At 40.8% G+C, this 22,306-nt stretch overlaps 1 protein-coding gene across 2 annotated transcripts in view; it reads left to right on the forward strand.

Annotated features, from left to right (window-relative positions):
• The window catches only part of FAM81A (family with sequence similarity 81 member A), an 86,595-nt gene that overhangs the window by 47,964 nt on the left and 16,325 nt on the right, over window positions 1–22,306 (forward strand). For both annotated transcript variants that reach the window (XR_003436371.1, XM_027123178.1), the window contains 2 exons: window positions 15,404–15,533; window positions 17,400–17,506. Coding sequence is in view for 1 of the 2 variants with exons in the window: in XM_027123178.1 (XP_026978979.1) it covers window positions 15,404–15,533; window positions 17,400–17,506 (237 nt within the window). In the remaining variant the exon portion in view is untranslated. The remainder of the gene's footprint in view (window positions 1–15,403; window positions 15,534–17,399; window positions 17,507–22,306) is intronic.

Consider the following 22,306-nt stretch of genomic DNA (forward strand, 5'->3'; position numbering starts at 1 on the left):
TTAGGGGGTATTTGTGCAGACAACACATGAAGAGCCCTGAATATTTGGCCTGTGTATTAGGGTCCACTGGATGAACATCTGTCTCACAGCAGAGGGCTCCTGGTTCTACGCTTGTGTGATTTTCTGTCCTCAGCTGGGTGAACTCCAGTCTCAGTATGGCCCTTGGTGAGAGATACCCCGTTGACCCCCTTACCTCTCTCTACCCTCGCACTGTACCTTTCAGCAGTAATCCACTGCTTGCTGTTCCCTGAATATCTGTGCCTTTGCACATGCTGTTCTTGTACCTAGCATGCCTTTTCCCTCTCTTTTCTAACTTCTAGTCAGCCTTTAAGATTCAGCCTCCTCCAGGAAGTTTTCCCAGGTACCCCACTCTCTGTTCTATTGAGTCTCTCTGTTGTCTTGGGGTGGAGTACCGCATCTTTTATTTTTGTACCTTCAGTGCATAGAACAGTCTCTGGAAAACAGTAGGTACTCAATAAATGTTTGTTTGGATGAATTAATGATTTGGAAAATCACTGTAATTGGACTGAGAAAACTTGAATCTTTTCTGTGGAGATCAGCTGAAACGAAACCCCAGCTCTGTTACACCTCTCAGAACTGTAAGGAGTTGAGGAGCTTCAGAGCTACAAGGCAGAGTAAGAACTTCAGGAGAACTTTGGAAATTTTCGTAGTCACTTGAGTTGCAGATGAAGATTAAGCGAGACGATATATGTAAGAGGCTTAGTGTGTGCATGGGATGGAGTGAATATAGAGCAAATGGGACCTATTATTGTCTCAGGAGCAGCTGCAGTGAAATTATCCTCATAATACTGGTTCTAATTACAAAATTTTGAAATACTTTCAGGAATTTTACATTTTTCTTCTGCAGTTTCTTACTAACTTCTCTACCCAGCTTGTTCTTTCTCTGTAAACAAATGCTTTTACTCCGAAACAATTAAAAAAAACATGTTGGAAGCTCCACGTATTTTTGCTTTGTTTTGTGGCTATATTCATCTTTTTCCTGGAACGCTAATGAGACTTTGTTGAAACAAACTCATGTGAAATAAAAATTCCTTGGCAAAGTTTCGGTTTTCTTGCATTAATTATATGATGGTGTTGAAAGGGTATGAACTTTCACAGTGATAGTCTTAAATGAGTAGGCTGCAATATTATTTCAGGTTTTATCTTATAGTGTTCATAGATCCATTGGTGAAGTAATTGATAGGAAACAGGTCCTGATTCCTCCGTGGAGATCCAGCTGGAAAGGGCAAAGGCAAATTATCTATGGTTATCTATGGAGGTGACAGACACCCCTCCCCCACTAAGCAGAACACACCCTAAACAGGACTGTCTCAGAGAGTTTCCTACCCCTCCCTAACGCAGAGCTCAGAGTTTAGCTTTCCTGTTCCTGACGAGACATTTGGTCCATTATTTGGCTTATCATCTTCATTTGTCCAAGACTCAGTGGCTTCATCCACTTTCCTCTATGAGGTCTGTTTGGATGGTGTCAGAGCCTTAGAGGAGAAATACCTGTGTGCTGAGGCAGGTGTGCAAGTTCCCTCAGGGTAAGCAAGTCCCGGTGTAAAGAAAAAAATAGGTACATTGGATATCGTCAAGTTAAAAGTTTTTGGCCATGATAAATAATGCTGTTTTGAACATTCACGTACAAGTTTGTATGGTCATATGTTTTCATTTCTCTTGGATGTGTATTCCTAGGAGTATAGTTGTTGAGTCATATGGTAACTCTGTATTTTACCCTTTGAGGAACAGAACAGCCAGACTGTTTTCCAAAGTGGCTGCACCATTTTATGTTGCCAGCAGCAGCGTACGAGGCTCTGGTTTCTACACATCCTCTTCCACACGTGTTATATGTCTTTTTGATTATAGCCAAGCTAGTGAGTGTGAAGAGGCATCTTACTGTGGTTTTGATTTGCATTTCCCTAATAACTAAAGGTGGTGAACATCATTTAATGTACTTATTGGTCATCTGTATATTTTCTTTAGAGAACTGTTTATTCAGATCCTTTGCCCCTTCTCAAATTGAGGGTTGGTTTTTTTTAATTATTGAGTTGTAGTAGTTCTTTATATAGTCTAGATACAATTCTCTTGTCAGATAGCTGATTTGAAAAAACTTTCCCCCATTCTAAGGGTTTTCTTTTTATGTTCTTGATTGGGTCTGCTTGGTTCTTTAAAAAAAAAAATTCTGTCTCTTTGTTGGTGTTCTCTGCTTGATGAGACATTGTCAGTATCTCTTCCTTTCCTTTTTTTTTTTTTTTTTTTGTGGTACGCGGGCCTCTCACTGCTGTGGCCTCTCCTGTTGCGGAGCACAGGCTCCGGACGTGCAGGCTCAGCGGCCATGGCTCACGGGCCCAGCCGTTCCGCGGCACGTGGGATCTTCCCGGACCGGGGCACAAACCCGTGTCCCCTGCATCGGCAGGCGGACTCTCAACCACTGCGCCACCAGGGAAGCCCCTTTTCCTTTACTTTTTAAAGGAAGTTTCCTTTATTTCTTTAATCATCTATATTTATAATGGCTGCCTTGAAGTTTTTGTCTTTTAAATTTGGCCTCTGTGCTCTCTCACAGGCAGTTTCTTTTGCCTGCTTTTTCCCCTATGTTTATTTCACATTTTCCTGTTTCTTTGTATGTCTTACAACTTTTGTTGAAAACTGGATGTTTGAAAAATCTACAAACAGTAAATGCTGGAGAGGGTGTGGAGAAAAGGGACCGACCCCTCTTGCACTGTTGGTGGGAATGTAAATTGATACAGCCACTATGGAGAACAGTATGGAGGTTCCTTAAAAAACTAAAAATAGAACTACCATACGACCCAGCAATTCCACTACTGGGCATATACCCTGAGAAAACCGTAATTCAAAAAGAGTCATGTACCAAAATGTTCATTGCAGCTCTATTTACAATAGCCAGGACATGGAAGCAACCTAAGTGTCCATCAACAGATGAATGGATAAAGAAGATGTGACATATATATACAATGGAATATTACTCAGCCATAAAAAGAAATGAAATTGAGTTATTTGTAGTGAGGTGGATGGACCTAGAGTCTGTCATACAGAGTGAAGTAAGTCAGAAAGAGAAAAACAAATACCGTATGCTAACACATATATATGGAATCTAAGGAAAAAAAAAAAAAGGTCATGAAGAACCTAGGGGCAAGACGGGAATAAAGACACAGACCTACTAGAGAATGGAGTTCTCTAGTAGGTCTGTGTATCCCCAATATAATTCTTTTTTTAAAAATTGACGAATAGTTGATTTACAATATCATGCTACTTTTAGGTGTACAGTACAGTGATATATATATATACATATATATATATTCTTTTTCAGATTCTTTTTCCTTATAGGTTATTACAAAATATTCAGTATAATTCCCTGTGCTATATAGTAGGTCCTTGTTGGTTATCTCTTTTATATATAGTAGTGTGTATATGTCATGTTCTGCTGTTTTTGACAATGTCCTGGGATGTAAATTTCTATGTAGTCTGATTCAATTAAATTATTGCCAGCACTTAAGGGCTTAATGATGTATACATACAATAATTATATATATAATAATAATTATTATATGGAAGATGAGCAACTTAACGTTTTAAGTGTCATTGCCACTTTTTTTTCAATTTACATTAGCTTTATTGCTGTTGATTGAAAGAGATCAAGCTGGAACTAGAGATATTTCCTACGAATGTCATTCACTACAATTTAATAACTAGCAGAAAGCAAAACAAAGAAACCCCCAAAACCCAAAGCACTCTATCAGTGGTTATGCAGGGATGGGCACCTAGGAATTTAAGTTGATATACTTGTAAGATGTGTTTCTATATCATGGAACTTCTTGATAATGCCAATATTTTGTTAGGCCATGGATAACACCCATGTTGGAGGCTTAGATTATGATACAGTAGTCCCAAGGGAATACATTCCAAGACTCCCAGTGGATGCCTGAAACCAAGGATAGCACTGAACCCTATATATACTATGTTTTTTCCTATACATACATCCCTATGATAAAGTTTAATTTATAAAGTAAGAGATTAACAATAATTAATAATAAAATAGAAAATTACAACAATTTACTATAATGAATGTTATGTGAATGTGGTCTCTCTCTCAAAATATCTTATTGTACTGTATTCACCTATGTAAGGTTGCAAGATTATAAAATGCCGATGTGAAGAGATAAAGTAAGGTGAATGACGTAGGCATTATGTAAGTGTCATTGCCTTTTCAATGCCGTACGCCACCATCTCATAAGCTGTAAGAGAAGATCTGCCTAAGCATGGTGCCCAAGTCATATCTGTTGCTAGACCTTCGGGACTCTGTTCTGGACTTCTGACTACCTCCCTGCCATCATTGATCAGATAGCCAAGTGATAGAGTCATTCTGCCACCTGATGGCCATAACCAAGAACTGTACCTGGGAGATAACAGCTGCCCAAAGACCCGAAAAGGGAAAATTTGCAATGAGTGCATTATTGGTTCATCTATAATATAACTTCAGGATGAAACAGGACAACTGGTCAGATTAATTGCAAATTCTTGTTTAACTAAAGCACCTGTGTCACACATGCAGCTATATTCGAGCCCCAAGGCTGCCTTTTATGAGTATGTTTCTAGAAAAGAGAAGAATGATGTCTTTGATTCACTACTAGCTGAGAGAGTAATATTGCTTATCCTTTTTTCTTATATATATATATATATATTTGAAATAATTTTAAACTTATAGAAAACTTGCAAGATTTACCAATTGTTAGCATTTTACTTACTCTATCATTATTACAAGTAACTTACTCTATTATTCTTTTTAAAAGAAATTTTTTCCTGAAACATTTGAGAATACGTTGTTATTAACCTAAGAAAACCACAGTTGATTTCACTGTGTATATTTCCTGATGGGAGGCTTTGGTGTCACACCCTGTGTCCCTCGCTGCATCCCCTGCCTCCCCTGCCCTTGTACTTATAAAGGAACAGAAATGGTATATGCTTGTGATAAACAGTCAGAAATACTATGAAATACATGAAGTAGAAGAATGGAGGCTCATCAGCTCCTAGCTCTGTTTTACTTCTTAGAGGTAATTAATGTTAACAGTTTGGTATCTGTCCTTTTAGACTTTTCTCATACATAATTATAAGATAATTTATCACTACGGTAATGTAATGATTTGCAGTGTAATAATTACCTAACAGTGGGATTTTAATTTTACAAAGTATTCTACGTGCTCTTCTGCCACTTGTTTCTCCATAACAATATACTGTGGGCCTCCTTCGAGTGTGCACACAAATCTGGCGTACTTTTTAATTGGATAGAGAGTATTCTGCTATATGTATGTACCATATTTGAACGTATTTAGCCACTCCTGTATTAATGGAAATTTATGTAGTAGTATTTGTGTTTCCAGGTGAGACAAAATATGAAAGCCAAGCTATAGCTAGTGCACATGTGTGAGCCATGAGCTTCGGGATCCTTCTGAGACCTTTTCAAGTAACTTCTTCAAACACAGTCTGTCCCTCGAACAGCTTTGTACAGATGGTGAACTGGTCTGATGTAGTGATACCTGACAGTTTCTAGCCAATGATCTTCTATTTGGATTGGAAAATAATGCCTTTCTATAATATGTTAAAACCTCAGATTTCCCCAAATACGATTTAAATAATGTTTTGCTTAAAAATTGTGAACTCAGAATTTAAAAGAAGGGTATTTGGTGGTGTTTTTAACCAGCATTTGTGGAGTGGGGATGATTTGTGAGGAGTAAATGAACTAATATAGGTCATGTATTGTGTACAGTGCACGGTAGGTAGTACTATTCCTTAGAGTCACTCATTTGCAAATATTTATTGAGCCCCTACTACATGCAAGGCACTGTGCTAGGCACTAGGGTTTTAGTGATGAAAAAAGCAGTTGTCCTTCTTCCTTAAATGCAGCTTATATTCTTTCTAGCAGGAGAGAGAGACATTAAATGAACTATTGCAAAATAATTATTTTATTTCACTTATGATTCTGATTTGTAGATTTGGGGGGGGTTCTGTAGAAATGATATCATCTACAAATAATGACAATTTAATTTCTTCTTTTCTGATCCTCATATCCTTAGTCTCTTTTCTTGTCATCTTGTACAGGCTAAAATGTTCAATACAGTTAAGTAGAAATTGTGGTCGTGGGCATCTTTCTCTGGTTTTCAGCTTTAATGAGAATACCTCCAGAGGTTTTCCGTTTTTGGATGATAATCAAACATGGATTTATCAGATTCAGGATGTTTTCTTACATTCCAAATTTACTAAGAATCTTTATAATTTGCATTGAGTTTTCTCAAATGTTTTTTGCATCTGTTCAAGTCATCAGATAATTTTTCTCTCTTAATCTGTTAATGTAAATTTAGCAAGGTGGCTATATATATTAATGTATAAAGGTCAGTTTCTTTACTGTAAACCAATAGCAAACAACTAGAAAACAGACTTAAAATGAAGATTCCATTTAAAATAAAATCAGAGAATGTGTAATAACTAGGCATAGATCTAACAAAAATTATTCAAGACTTCTTGAAAAATTTTTAAAATTTGATTAAGAAATAATAAGAGGGGCTTCCCTGGTGTCACAGTGGTTGAGAATCTGCCTGACAATGCAGGGGACACAGGTTCGATCCCTGGTCTGGGAAGATCCCACATGCCGTGGAGCAACTAAGCCCGTGCGCCACAGCTACTGAACCCGCGTGGCACAACTACTGAAGCCCACGCGCCTAGAGCCCGTGCTCCGCAACAAGAGAAGCCACCACAGTGAGAAGCCCGCACACCGCAATGAAGAGTAGCCCCTGCGCGCCGCAACTAGAGAAAGCCTGTGTGCAGCAACAAAGACCCAACGCAGCCGAAAGTAAATAAATAAATTTATTAAAGAAAAAGAAATAATAAGAAAACATTAGTAAATCGAAATGGGTATTATATTCAAGGGTAGGAAATCTTAATATCTTTAAAAGTATCAGTTTTCACAATTTAACCTTTAGAATCAATGGAATTCCAATTAGAATTCAGAGTTTTACAGAGAAACTTGATAAGATGATCCTAATGTTTATATATCAGGGTTAAGAGTAAAAAATATCCAGGACACTTCTGAAGATGACCAAGGAGGGGAGAATTGCCCTACCAGATGATAGCAAGACTTGTTATGAAACTACAGTAATTAAGATGGTATGTTGTTGGCTTAGGGATAGAGAAACTGAACAATGGAATAGGATAGAAAGTCCAGAAATCGAACCACACATGTCTGGGACTTTGGTATATGTGATAGATGGCACAGCAGATCAGTGGAGAAAGGAGGGATTGTTTTGTAAATGGAGCTAGAAAATTTATTATCCTTATCAAAAAAGATCCTTTGTTTCCTGCCTCACACCAGATACAAAATCCACTCCAGATGAGTAAAGGACTTAAATGCTAAACATAAGACTTAAAACTTTTAATAGAAATATATAGATGGATATATTTTAGGCCAGCAGTCCCCAACCTTTTTGGCACCAGGGACCAGTTTTGTGGAAGACAGTTTTTCCACGGACCAGGGCAGAGGGGATGCGGTTTGGGGATGATTCAAGCACATTACATTTATTGTGCACTCTATTTCTATTATTATTACATTGTAATGTATAATGAAATAATTATACAACTCACCATAATGCGGAATCAGTGGGAGCCCTGAGTTTGTTTTCCGGCAACTAGATGGTCCCATCTGGGGATGATGGGAGACAGTGACACCCGAAGTGTATTGCTTATGTCTAGTCTACTCCGTAATCTTGTTTTGGTTGCTGTCACTGCAGTAAACTCTGCAGGATGTTGGAAATGGAAGCAGGCTTTTCAGTGCTTTTGTGGCAATCTCAGGCTATTCCACTTTCACCTTAATCCAGATCATATGAAGTTGTCTCAGACATACTTTTAAGGCCACCGTCATTTGCAGTCTCAAGAAGTTGATCCTCTTCTAGCATGGACAAAGTCGCTTCACCTGGCTTATTCACAAATGGGTCGCGGATCCATTCCTTCCCAGTTTGGGGGTCTTTTGTGCTTGAGAGGTAATGCTCACACTCTTCTGAAAGCTGAGATAGGTGATCATGCACCAGCTGGGAGAAAGAAGGCCCTGGCTCAGTCTCTTTCAAAATCTCTGCTAATGTTTGAAACATGTCAAAAATCCTAACATTCACTCATCGCCCCCATAATTCCAGTTTGGCTTTGAATGCAGCCACCTTATCTGCCGACTTGAACACAGTTGTGGTTCTCCCCTGAAGTGACAGATTGAGTTCGCTGAGCAGGTTGAATATTTCTCACAAGTAAGCAAGTTTTTTTTTTTTGTTTTCTGTGGGGTTTTTTTTTGCGGTACGTGGGCCTCTCACTGTTGTGGCCTCTCCCGTTGCGGAGCACAGGCTCCGGACGCACAGGCTCAGCGGCCATGGCTCACGGGCCCAGCCGCTCCGCGGCACGTGGGATCCTCCCGGACCGGGGCACGAACCCGTGTCCCCTGCATCGGGAGGTGGACTCTCAACCACTGTGCCACCAGGGAAGCCCACAAGTGAGCAAGTTTTGTGACCCATTCTGTGTCACTGAAATGTGCTGCCACTGGTGACTGTTTTTCTAAAATCTCTGGAGTGGCTCTCGTAACTCAAAAACTCTGGCCAGTGACCTACCTTTAGAAAGCCATCTCACTTCTGTGTATAAGAGAAGACGTCTGTGCTCTACGTCCATCTCCTCATGGAGCTGCGCGAACAGACGTGAGTTAAGGGCATGTATTTTAACGTGGTTGATAATTTTAATCACATCCTGCAAAACGTTGTTAAGTTCAGGCGACATTTTTCGGGTAGCCATCATTTCTCTATGGGTGACACAATGCATAGACTCACATTCAGAAGCGACCTCTTTGACCTGAGTAGTGAAACCAGAAAGCTGTCCAGTCATGGCAGCCGCTCTGTCTGTGCATATACTGACACAAAATGACCAATTCAGTTTTCCTGATATGTAGTCATTCAAAGACCCTAATAGTTCTGCAGCTGTGGTGTTGGTTGGCAACAAAAGTGCACATAACATATCCTCATGCACATCCTCCTGAAAGATGTATCACACAAAAAGAAGCACTGTTGCCTTGTTGTCAACTTTGATAGACTCGTCAACCTGGATTGCATACCATGGTGACTCATTAATCCTCTCTAACAGTTGTGCCTTAGTATCCTCTGCTGTTTCATCAATTCATCTAGTTATGGTGCTAGCCGAAAGAGGAACACGTGCCACCTTTTGAACTGCAGCCTCTCCTGAAAGTTCATGACAAATGTCCGTAGCAGCAGACAGGATCAACTCTTCACCAACAGTAAAGGGCTTCTTAGCTTTAGCAATGCAGACACATTTCATGCTCTCAGTGCAGACACATTTGATGAAGTGGTGGCCTTCAATACTTGCTTCTGTTCTTTGTGTTCATGTTTTTTTCTTTTGAAAAACTCCAAAGCCTTGTCTTTTAATGCAGGGTGCTTGGTTTCCACGTGGAGAAGCAGTTTTGAAGGTTTCGTGCCTTTGTTGGGTAGCCGGTTGCCACATATTATACAAAGCGGGCTTGGAGAATGTGAATCACCTGTTGCGATGAACCCCTAATTTAAGTAGGACTCTTGGTATTTTCTTTTAAATGCAGCTTTCTTTTTGTTGGCAGTCTTAGAGGCTTCTGCTGTCTCATCATTGGGTCTTTTCAAAGAAGCTCTCCAGCAGCGTTTGTTTATTACTCGTTTTGGCTAGGGTTAGCTTGTGGGCTTACCCAAACTGTGACTGAGATAAGTGCACAGTGTGGGAAAGAGGCGTGGATGGAAGTGGTAAATAAAATAATGGGCGGGCCACGCGTGGACTAAAATAAGTGTTGGATTCTGACTTAAAGCCTGCCACCAGATGCAGCTCTACAATTGAAGTACATCAACTCACTTGCCACTGTAAAGCCTGCCACCAGATGCAGCTTAATCGTCACTTACCATTCAGTAATAGTTTTTTTTTTCATAAATTTATTTACTTATTTATTTTTGGCTGGGTTGGGTCTTCGTTGATGCGCGCAGGCTTTCTCTAGTTGCGGCGAGTGGGGGCTACTCTTTATTTGGGGTGCGTGGACTTCTCATTGCTGTGGCTTTTCTTGTTGCGGAGCACAGGCTCTAGGCCCACGGGCTCAGTAGTTGTGGCCCACGGGCTTAGTTGCTCTGCACGGGCTTAGTTACTCTGGGGCATGTAGGATCTTCCCGGACCACGGCTCGAACCCATGTCACCTGCATCAGCAGGTGGACTCCTAACTGCTGCGCCACCAGGGAAGCCAGTAATAGGGTTTTTTTTTTAACATCTTTATTGGAGTATAATTGCTTTACAATGATGTGTTAGTTTCTGCTTTACAACAAAATGAATCAGTTATATATATACATATGTTCCCATATCTCTTCCCTCTTGCGTCTCCCTCCCTCCCACCCTCCCTATCCCACCCCTCCAGGCGGTCACAAAGCACCTAGCTGATCTCCCTGTGCTATGCGGCTGCTTCCCACTAGCTATCTACCTTACGTTTGGTAGTGTATATATGTCCATGCCTCTGTCTCGCTTTGTCACAGCTTACCCTTCCCCCTCCCCATATCCTCAAGTCCATTCTCTAGTAGGTCTGTGTCTTTATTCCTGTCTTACCCCTAGGTTCTTCGTGACATTTTTTTTTCTTAAATTCCATATATATGTGTTAGCATACGGTATTTGTCTCTGTCTTTCTGACTTACTTCACTCTGTATGACAGACTCTAGGTCTATCCACCTCAAGTAATAGGGGTTTGATATGAGTCTGTAAGCACTTGATTTATTATGATCTCTGTGCAATCAAACCTCTCTGCTAATGATAATCTGTATTTGCAGCCACTCCCCAGTGCTAGCATCACCGCCTCAGCTCCATCTCAGATCATCAGGCATTAGATTCTCATAATGAGTGCGCAGTCTAGATCCCTCACATGCGCAGTTCACAGTAGGGTTCGCGCTCCTGTGAGAATCTAATGCCGCTGCTGATCTGACAGGAGGCGGAGCTCAGGCGGTAATGTGAGCGATGGGGAGCGTCTGTAAATACAGATGAAGCTTCGCTAGCTCACCTGCCGCTCACCTTCTGCTGTGCAGCCCGGTTCCTAACAGGCCATGGACCAGTACTGGTCTGTGGCCCGGCGGTTGGGGGACCCCTTTTTTAGACCTTTAGGTAGCAGAGGATTTCTTCTTGATATAAAAGGCATTGATGGATTTGATTATTTTAAAATTTAAAACGTTGCTCATCATTCTTGAAGAAGAAAATAAGAAGTTACAAATTGAGGAAGATATTGGATGGTAAAAGGTTAGTGTCAAGAATATATAAAGACCTCATACAACTTAATAAGAATAATGCCAACAACCCAATATAACAGTGGGTAAGAGACATGAACTGATACCTTACCAAAGAAGAAACACATATGGCCAATAAACCTGTGAAGAGATTCAACATCACTGGTTAATGTTTTTTTTTTTTTTTTTTTTTTTTTTTTTTTTCGGGGCCCTCTCTTTTTTTTGCTCTCCCCCCCGGGGGGACCCGCTCCCCGCACGCGCAGGCTCAGCGGCCATGGCTCACGGGCCCAGCTGCTCCGCGGCATGTGGGATCTTCCCGGACCGGGGCACGAACCCACGTCCCCTGCATCGGCAGGCGGACTCTCAACCACTGCGCCACCAGGGAAGCCCCACTGGTTAATGTTGAAATGAAAATTTAAAACCATAACAATATATGCTTTTTTACACCCAGTTGATTGGCATCTGAAATATCTGACAATGCCAAGCATTAGAGAGGGTGTAGGTGCCTAGGATCTCTTACCCATTGCTAGTAGGAGTATAAATTAGTGGGGTCTGATATTCCCTCCCAGTGTTGAACATACACATAGTCTGTGATCCATCAATTTCTGCCTGAGATACATGGTTGTACTTGTACCACAGGAGAGCATGTTCATAGCAGCATTGTTCACAATAGCAAAATCCCAAAATAACCCAAAGTGCCCAGCAGTGGGGAGTATGGACAAATAAATTGTAACAAACAGTAGAATGTTATTCTGTAGTTAAAATGAAGAACTACAGTGGCATGTAACAATATAGTTGAATCTTAGCAATAAGTGAAAACAATAAGTATCAAAATATTACATATGACATAATGGCTTTTTAAAAGTTGAATTCAACTAATGCACACATAACATACTTTCAAGAAATATATATATATGTATGTGTGTATGTATATATACACACACATGCATATGTGTGTGTATGTGTGCAATATAGTCTTAAAAGGAGAACAAGGGAATGATGACAGGATTCAGAATAGGAGCAGTTATTAAAAAGTAATTAACTGGGGCTTCCCTGGTGGTGCAGTGGTTGAGAGTCTGCCTGCCGATGCAGGGGACACACGGGTTCGTGCCCCGGTCTGGGAAGATCCCACATGCCGCGGAGCGGCTGGGCCGTGAGCCATGGCCACTGGGCCTGCGCGTCCGGAGCCTGTGCTCCGCGATGGGAGAGGCCACAACGGTGAGAGGCCCGCATACAGCAAATAATAATAATAATAATAATTAACTGAATGAAGTGAGCCATGCATGGACTAATGATGAGAACGTGTCATGAAACAAGGATTAAGAGATTAATGATAATAAATAGTAATAATAATAAATGTTTATTATAAGAAGTTCAGTAAAAGAGAAATATGGGGCATCCTGAAAGTGTGTACTTGCTGTACCCAATCTACTCTGGGGGCTCCAGGAAGGCTTCCATAAGGAAGTGACTTGTGTGCTTAGCTTGAGGGATGAATAGTAACTAAGCAGGTGAAAAGGTCAGGGAAGAACACTGCAGACGGAGAGAACAGCCTGCATCAAGGCCTTGAAGTGGGAAGGAGTGACATAAGTTCAAAGCCCTGAAGTGTAATCAGTGTGGCTGAGGGCAGAGGAAAAACGGGGACATAATATAGGAGATGATGCAGGGAGGTAAGTGGGTTGGGACCAACTCTTTCTGAGCGTTTTAAAGGATTTTTGTTTTATCCTGAAACAGGAAATTGTTCAAGGAATTTATACAGAATTTAATTAGTTTGATTTTTCTTTGCTCACACTTTTGTTTCTTTGGGGTTAATTCCTAGATTGACAGGTACATAGAAATATATTCATGTTTCAAGATTTGGGGTATATACTGCCAAGTCGCCCTCAAGAAAGCTTATAAAATATACTTTTCCACCTACAGTGTGCGATATAGCATGATTGTACAAATGCCAGCATTGAACATTAAACATTAAAAAAGATTTCCAGTATAGAAGGATAGTGACATAATTGTTGCTTTGTGTCTGTTTTATTATGAACATTGAAATTTAGAAAGTGCATATATGCAGTTTGTCAGATTGTGTTTTAAAATATTAAAAAATATTTTAGTCAATATTAAACATTTTTTTTCCTAATACTTTTTTTTTCTGTTACTTCCAAAAAGGACTATAGCATTTTAGCCAAATGATTAAGCTAAACAAGAGAAAATGTGATTCAATACCAAGTAAGGACTCAAGAAGTTTGGAATAATTGAACTGGTAGCTTACTTTCTTCAGAGTCTACAAAACAATAAATTTTCCAAAAATTTTCTCAGTTTGCTCACTGTTGTTTCTTACATCCTACTCCTTCTCTCTGGGTGTTCTTTTCTTCGTACTGAAGTCTATTATTTAATGACTTTTTCAGTATGGCTGTGTGGGTGATACATTTCTTAATCTTTGTATGTCTAAAACTGTCTTTATTTTGTACTTATCCTTGCATGATAGGTTGTTTCCGCTCAATCCTTAGAAGCTGTTTCTCCAACATCTTATGATATTTTTTGTCTTCTGATATCTACTGTCTTCTGATATCACTTGTGTGCTGTCAATCTTACAGTCAGTCAAAAAAGTCATTTTGTCTTTAGTCTCTGGTAGCTTTTAAAATCTTTATCTTTATCATGGGTTATCTGAATTTCACCATGCTCTATTTTTACTTATGCCACTTTGTATTCATTGAATACTTTAAAACACATGTCTTTTTTCAGTTTTAGAAAGTTGTCAGCACTCACACCTCAAATATTGCTTTTTTGCCATTCTCTCCATTTTTTGGGGGGGGGACTTCTCAACCTCCCTTTGACTTATGTTAGCATCTCTTTATTTGTCCTCCATCTTTCTTAACTATTTTTTCATGTTTGAATCTCTGTCTGTCTTTGCTGCATTCTGAGTGAGCTCCTTGCTACTATCTTCTAATTCACTGATTTTATCTTCAGTCATGTCCAGTCATGTTTGTCAGCTCTATTAAGAAAACCGTTTAGCTTATTTCTAGGATTTCTCATTTTTTTCTCTTAACCCCTTATTCTTTTTTCATCTTTGCTTTTTAAAAATAGTTTATAGAGTTCTCTTGATGGATGTGAATCTATCTTTGATTGTTGAGTACTTTAAACATTTGTATTTTAAGCTCATCTGATCCCAGGCCATACATGTGAGTTGAAGGAAACTGGCAGTAGGAAGAGTAGAGGCCACAGGAGTCTGGGCTCCTGTAATTTACTTATGCCTTTAGGACGGTTAAGCCTGACGTCTGTATATCCCTTTCCCTCCAGGACGGAGTGCTGCCCATATGCCCACTTCTATGGCTTGGTGTTCATGATGGGCTGCCCAGATTGCACGGTCACTCAGTGACCCCTGCTTAGGCATGCAGTCTCTACTGGAGCCCAGTAGCAAGCTGGCTGCTCCTTCTCAAAGCAGGAATGATTGTGTTGGAACAGGGCATGACTTTGCTCTCAATTCCTAGGGGGTCATTCTGTGACTCTGCTGTTAGTGTTTGACAGAGGCTTCATAACCCAGCTTATCTGCCGCAAATACTTTTGGCACCTTTGGAACTGCCAAGTTGTAAGGCTCAAGGGCAGAGCAGCTGGGACCAGCTGTAGAGCCTTCTGCTCTGGGCCACACTTAAAGCATACAGCCTTACAGGTGGTTTGGTAAAAGGTTAGGAATAGTACTTTCAAATGTGGTAGAAGTTGCCTCCAAAATCCAAAGAGGCCCCGAACCTGAGAGGGTGGAAGTGGTGCTACAGTGCGACAGACCACATCTGGCTCACTGTGTAAGTTTGTTGTAATTGGGCTCTCACTGCATATTCAGTTTTGTACTCGTGAGCCTTGTAGAGGCTTTGTTGCTTTGATGGTTACATCTCTAGTCTTATTAAGCAACATCCCTGTGGTTTAACTTAAAAACCATAATGAGAGCAGCTCTCCGCATTCATTCAGAACTCTGTTAAAAGGCATGATTCATAGTGCAGTTTCTTCGAGTGCGGTCGTGCACTTTATAGAGTGTAAGGATGCTTTAGCGCGTGTTTGAAGACTTTGATAAGAATTATCTTTGTCGTTTGCCCGGATAGATGTGACGCCAGCATAGCCAGACTCTCTGCTGAGCACAAAACGACCTACGAGGGGCTCCAGCACTTGAACAAAGAGCAGCAGGCTGCCAAGCTGATCTTGGAAACGAAAATCAAAGATGCGGAGGGACAGGTATGACCTGTTTCAGGTACCTTTGTGAAAGTGAGTATTTGTTCTTCTCGAAGAATGACGTGGTGTTGATTATTTCCTGCCTGAGAAACTAGGTAGGGCACCCAGCATAAGCATCCCTTTTCTTCTTCCTCCTTCTGTTTCACTGGAGTGGCCCCTTGTGAGTATGCGACCAAAATGCCAAGATTTTTCAGTACAGTCCTAATTTTAAAGATTCTTTCCCCTCCTTCTTCAAACAATTAACATGTTCCAAAACTTCTAAATTATATCTCCAAAACTACCTCTTACACAGGTAAGTGATCAAAGCATTGTTTTACAGGGCACTCATCCCAGTTGGGGCTCAGGAAATAGATACTTTATTCATGAGACTTATGGACTGCCTCATCACATAGTTTGTATGTGGGAAAAGATTAAAACAAAGCTAGAGAGTAGGCTGGCTAATAAATTTCAGAGTATTCCACCTTGCAATTCACAGATTAATTTCTCAAAGCAAAACTCTTGGCATTTCAGTTTGTTTTTTGGCTTCTTAGAAGTTCCCCTTTGCCATAATGGGGCCTATCTTCTAGGACTTTCCCTACAGTGTCGGCCTTACTTGCTATTCTTCATTTAAAGAGAGACTGTTCAGTAAAATGGGGTATCTAGTCAATTTACTGGGTTAAACATACTTGTGTGCTAGCTACCTCTGATAAGGATCTAAAGCTACTTATGTAAAAAATGGTTATTATAAAACCTTGAAAAAAAGAATAAAATGAAATGAGTCCAATAATTTTCTTAAAGAAATGTGAGGACAGAATTATTAGATCAAAAAATAGATGCTAAGGAAATACTAAGCTTTCTAGTAGCCAAACCGAGTAAAAAACATATAGAAATCCATAAGAAGAGACATAATTTTTCTTTGTTTCGGATCTGATGAATACCTATTCTGTGAATCTCGAATTAAGGAACATTGAACATCAGAATTTTTGCAGAAAATAAAGGCATTTCATAAAGGGCTAGTTTTATATCATTCAATACATTTTAGTAAAAAGACAAGGGAAATGGATAGGTAGTGGGACAAAGGAGTGAGAGGGGTTATAGTTTAAAAATTATATATTCTGGTAACTTAACTTGATACGGAGGTAAATCTGGGACCTTGATGGAATCTGTAAGTGATAAGAATTCCATTCTGTGATTAGCAACCACACTAATGGTAGAAATTCCAAGGTAAAAATGACTTACATTTTATGCCAGCAGGGGGAAGTAGTGCTCCTGGGCAGAAGCTGGGCTTGCTCATCAGAGACCTGTAGTTAAGTGCTCAGTGCATGATGAATATTTTGGCAGTGCTACTGGTCTGATTTTTTTTTTTTTTTTTTGGCTGTGCCACGCAGCTTGTGGGATTTCAGTTCCCTGACCAGAGAATGAAACTGGGCCACGGCAGTGAAAGCCCAGAATCCTAACCACTAGACCACCAGGGAACTCCTCTGGTCTTGATGTATTTATTTATTTATTTTCGGTATGCGGGCCTCTCACTGTTGTGGCCTCTCCCATTGCGGAGCACAGGCTCCGGATGTGCAGGCTCAGCGGCCATGGCTCACGGGCCCAGCCGCTCCGCGGCATGCGGGATCTTCCCAGACCGGGGCATGAACCCGCGTCCCCGGCATCGGCAGGCGGACTCTCAACCACTGCGCCACCAGGGAAGCCCCTGGTCTTGACTTTTGATGGGTGTGTATAAAAGAAAATGGAAGTGGAGAGATGAGGTGATCTCCTAAATGAATTTATGAAATTAGATTGAATTTAATGCCATTGATGAGAATACAGCTCACTAATGTTTTCTGAAATTACTTCTGAAAAGGTTTGATATGACATTTACAAGCGAAGTTTCTTTTCCAGATTTCTCAGCTTTTGAACAGAGTGGACTTGTCGATATCCGAGCAAAGCACCAAACTGAAGATGTCCCACAGAGACAGTAACCACCAGCTTCAGCTTTTGGACAATAAGTGAGTAATCAACTTAGAAACATCTGTTTTGGTTGAAGCTCTTCATGAGCTTACTCAATACTGTAATTTTTTCCCTTTTGGTTTTTATTTATTGCACAAGCAAAGTGAAAACCATAATGGAAGTTCACGGGAAAATTTCCTTGTAGCCTGTTGCCACTTTACCTTCCTAATTATTGTTTTTAGTGATTGGATAATAACCCATCTGTTTATCCAACATATATTTCTTGAATATGGCCTAGGTGCTGAGGATCCAGTAATGAAGAAAAACAGGCTCTGTTCTTATCCTTGCGGAGTTGATAGTCTAGCGAGCTGATGAGTATTAATCGAATAATGACCTAAATATAGCACACTAAATATGGTGCATGCTATATTATCACTAATGGTGATAAGTGCTTTGAAGGAAAGATACGTGCTTGTGGTACGCTGAATAATGGTTCCTCCAAATATCGCCACGTTCTAATCCCTGTGAATATTATATGGCAAACAGGGACTTTGCAAATGTGATTAGATTAAAGATCTTAAGATGAGTAGATGATACAATGTTATCTATGTAAACCCGATGTAATAGTCCCTAGAGTCCCTATAAGAGGGAGGCAGGAGGGTCGGAATCAGGAGAGAAGGCCATGTGACAACAGAAGCGGAGATTGGAGTGTGATGTGCTATGAAGGTGGGGGAGGGGGCCATCAGCCATGGAAGACAGGCGGCCACTACGGGCTTAAAAAGGGAAGGAAACTGTTCTCCCCTCAGAGCCTCCAGAAGGGACCACCTCTGCTGCAGTGAAAACTGATTTCAGACTTCTGGCCTTCAGAACCAAAAAGGAATGACTGTGTTGTTTTAAGCCACCATGTGTGTGGTGACGTGTCACAGTAGCCGTGGGAAGCTAATAGGGTGGTGCTGTGAGAATGAGTAACAGAAGCCTGGTTGTGGGACCTTCCGGAGGAGGCGATGTTGGGAGTGAGAGCTGAAGCACGAATGGCATTCACGAGGAAAAGAGTGAGGTGAAGACACAGGAGATGGAATAGCCCGTCGCAGGAGGAATGTGACATGAGGCAAACTGCAGGGTGCAGAGGGGGCTGAACAGAGCGTGCTGGTGGGGAATGAGGCTGGAGAGGAGGTGGGCCAGCATGCAGGGCCCTGTAGACCGTGTTCAGGACATCTTGTTTCTTTCCCTGGAGCAATAAGGAGCTGTTGGAGGATTTTAAGCAGATAGGGTGATATAGTCAGATGTATATGTTAGTTTTTTAAAATGACCTTGATCGCAGTTGGAAGATGGATCACAGGGGCTGAAGCAGAGATGGGGATGTCGGCTGTGGGGGGGGCATTGTTGCAGGCGTCTAGGTGAGAGAGGTCTGCACCTAGGGGCTGCTGAGCTGTCTAGTTAAGGACCGTCTGATGTGTTATACTTTGCATTGTGTTTTAGTGACACTTTAAACTGGACTTGCCCCCACTGAAACTCATCTGCTGCTCTTCTGCTCAATCACAGAACCATACACTTTTCCCTGTCATGAATATTCATGAGCTTGGCATTTTCCTGCCAAAGCAGAGCCAGTAGTGACCATAGATGTGTATGTGTGTGTGTGTTTGTGTATTTGACTTATTATATTTTTTTAAAGATGACTTCAGTATGGAACTTGTTAGAGGCTTGTGGAAGTTTTAAATTTATTATTCTCCTGGTTCTTGTATCTCATTCTCTCCATGCTTAATGCCATTTTAGGGTTATGGCTGATTTAACAGGAATTCTCTTGTGAAAACCATGTTTCCTTTCCTCTAATTATCTGTATTTATATCATTACTGAGTTATGTCACTCTTTCTCATACATTCTGCAGTCTTGCCAAGTACAGAAAGATCTCCCATCCCCTTCCTTCCATCGCACAGGAAGAAAATAAACATCTTAGTATTTTCTCTTCCTTAGTAGATATTATTAGCAGTCATGAACATCTTTCTTTTTCTTCCTACAATTTAAAGTCCAGAAGTCTAGACACAAAGGCTGTTCACAGAGGTAAGGGGACCAAGCCTGGGGCCTGTGTAAGGTAGAAGGACAGATTAGAGTCCCCAAAGGTAAAACCCTGGTTGGATGAACTAGGAGAAAAAAAAAAAAATATTCCACAGAGACATCATAAGGAAACTTTCCTGTCGAAATCTTGATTCTGGGTAGAAGGGTAAAAGGCATTCCTTGAAAAGTCAGGACCACGGTACAACTTTTACGCAGATTTCGAGTTAGAATTCACGTTACCCAAGCACCTTGAAGAAACCAGAATAAGTAATTTATCTTAGAGTGATCTTGATTTGGTAGTGGCCCGAGATGCCTGGCAGAAACAAACACAAATACTCAGTCTTCAAGTCTTCCCACAGACACGAAATTCTAAGGAACATGAATGTACAGTCAGAAATTGTAGGCCAGGGGAGCTAAGATCCCACATGTCTCGCGGCCAAAAAACCAAAACATAAAACAGAAGCCAAAATATTGCCAAATTCAGTAAAGACTTTAAAAATGGTCCACATCAGAAATCGTAGGCCAACACAAGGAAAAAAAATCACATAAGTAATAGAGTGAGAAGAAACAACAATAAGCAGAATCAGACTTCTAAATACTGCATATATAGGAATTCTTGGATAAAGTGATGTGTGTGTATATACGTATGTATGTGTATGTGTGGGTATTCACACACATACACATTTTGAAGGTACAACTAAGGAATAAAAGCTTACCAAAAATGAACAGTCAGGGGAATTCCCTGGCTGTCCAGTGGTTAGGGCTCTGTGCTCTCACTGCTGAGGGCCTGGGTTCAAGCCCTGGTCAGGGAACTAAAATCCCACCAGTGACATGGTGTGGCCAGAAAAAAACCCAACAGAATTGACCAACAGCCAAATTGAGCTTCTAGAAAATATAATCATTGAAAATAAAGTGTAACTTCTTGCCTCCCCTGACCCGGGAGCCTGAACAGTGACCCAGATGGCCTTGGAGTCCAGCTTATAACCCCAGAAGTGGAGCCCAGCCCATGGCCCCCCTTGACTGCCGAGCAGAGCCTTGGGCTTTGCCCAAGCAAGGAACCCAACCAACAACCCCTCCTAAAAGCAGAACATACCCAGTGACCTTCCCTGACTAGGGAGCCCAGAGAGCAACCCCACTCAACCACAGAGCACAGCCTGCAGCTCCACCTGACTGCAGGGTACAGCGGGTGGCCCTGCCTGACCAGGGATCCCGGCCAGTGACCTTACTCATCAGGGGTGCACAACCAGCAGCCTGCCCAGTTGTGGAGCCTCAGGCCCCATCATGGAGTCATCAACCAGCACCAGCACTGTGCTAGGGAACACAGTGACCCCACCAGACCAGAGGGAACTGCAGAGTCCAGCTGGTGGCTCCATTTGACTGTGCGACCCAGCTAGCAGCCCTGCCTTCCCTGGGAGCCCAGCCAGTAGGATCACCTGACCATAGAGCCCAGCCAGCAGTCCCCCACCACTCACACCTCAGCCCTTCCCAACTAGAGACCTAACAGACATATATAGAGCACTCCATCCAACAGCTGCAGAATATACATTCTTCTTAAGTGCACACAGAACATTCTCAGGATCATATGTTAGGTGACAAAACAAGTCTTAACAAATTAAAGAAGAGTGAAATCATGTTAAGTCCCTTTTCAAACCAAAATGGTATGAAACTAAAAATTAATGACAAGAGTAAATTTGGAAAATTCACACATATGTGAAAATTAAAGAACACACCCCTGAACAACCAGTGGGTCAAAGAAGATCAAAAGGGAAATGCGAAAAATCTTGAAACAAATGAAAATGGAAACACAACATACCAAAACTTATGGGATGCCACAAAGGCAGTTCTATGAAGAAAAAAGAAAGACCTTGAGTAAACAACCTACCTTTATACCTCAAGGAATTAGAAAAAGAAGAATAAACTAAGCCCAAAGATAGCAGAAGGAAGGAAATGATAAAGATTAGGCCAGAAATAAATGAAATAGAGAATAGGAAATAACAGAAAAACAACTGGGGGGAAAATCAGTAAAACTAATTGTTAGCCCAATAGACAAAACTTTAGCTAGACTAACCCAGACAAAAAGAAAGAGGACTCAAGTAAATACAATTATAAATGAAAGAGGAGATACTCTAAGTGACAACACAGAAATACAGAGGGTCATAAGAGACTACTATGCACAATCATAGGCCAACAAATTGGATAACCTAGAAGACATGAATAAATTCCTGAAACAACCTACTAAGACTGAATCATGAAGAAATAGAAAATCTGAACAGACCAATGACGAGAAAGAAGATCAAATCAGTAATCAAAAACCTCTCAACAAAGAAAAGTCCAGGACCAGATAGCTTTGTGAGTGAGTTCTAACAAACATTTAAAGAAGACTTAATGCCAGTCATCCTCAAACTCTTCCAAAAAGTTGGAGAGAACCCTTCCAAACTCATTGTATGAGACCAGCATTACTCTGATACCAAAACCAGATAGACATTACAAGAAAAGAAAATTACTGGCCAATATCCCTGATGAACATAGATGCAAAAATCTCAAAATGCTAAGAAACCAATTCAACAGCACATTAAAAGAATCATACACCATGATCAACTGGGATTTATCCCTGGGATGCAAGGATGTTTCAGTGTACACAAATCAGTCAGTGTGATACATCACATTAACAGAATGAAGGATAAAAATCATTCGATCATCTCAATAGATGTGGAAAAAGCATTTGACAAAATTCAACATCATAATAAAGACTCTCAACAATTTGGGTACAGATAGAATGTATCTCAACATAATAAAGTCCACACAT

Source organism: Aethalodelphis obliquidens, unplaced genomic scaffold (assembly GCF_003676395.1).
Source record: "Aethalodelphis obliquidens isolate GAN/ISIS:26980383/991018 unplaced genomic scaffold, ASM367639v1 scaffold26, whole genome shotgun sequence".
NCBI classification, from domain to species: Eukaryota; Metazoa; Chordata; class Mammalia; order Artiodactyla; family Delphinidae; genus Aethalodelphis; species Aethalodelphis obliquidens.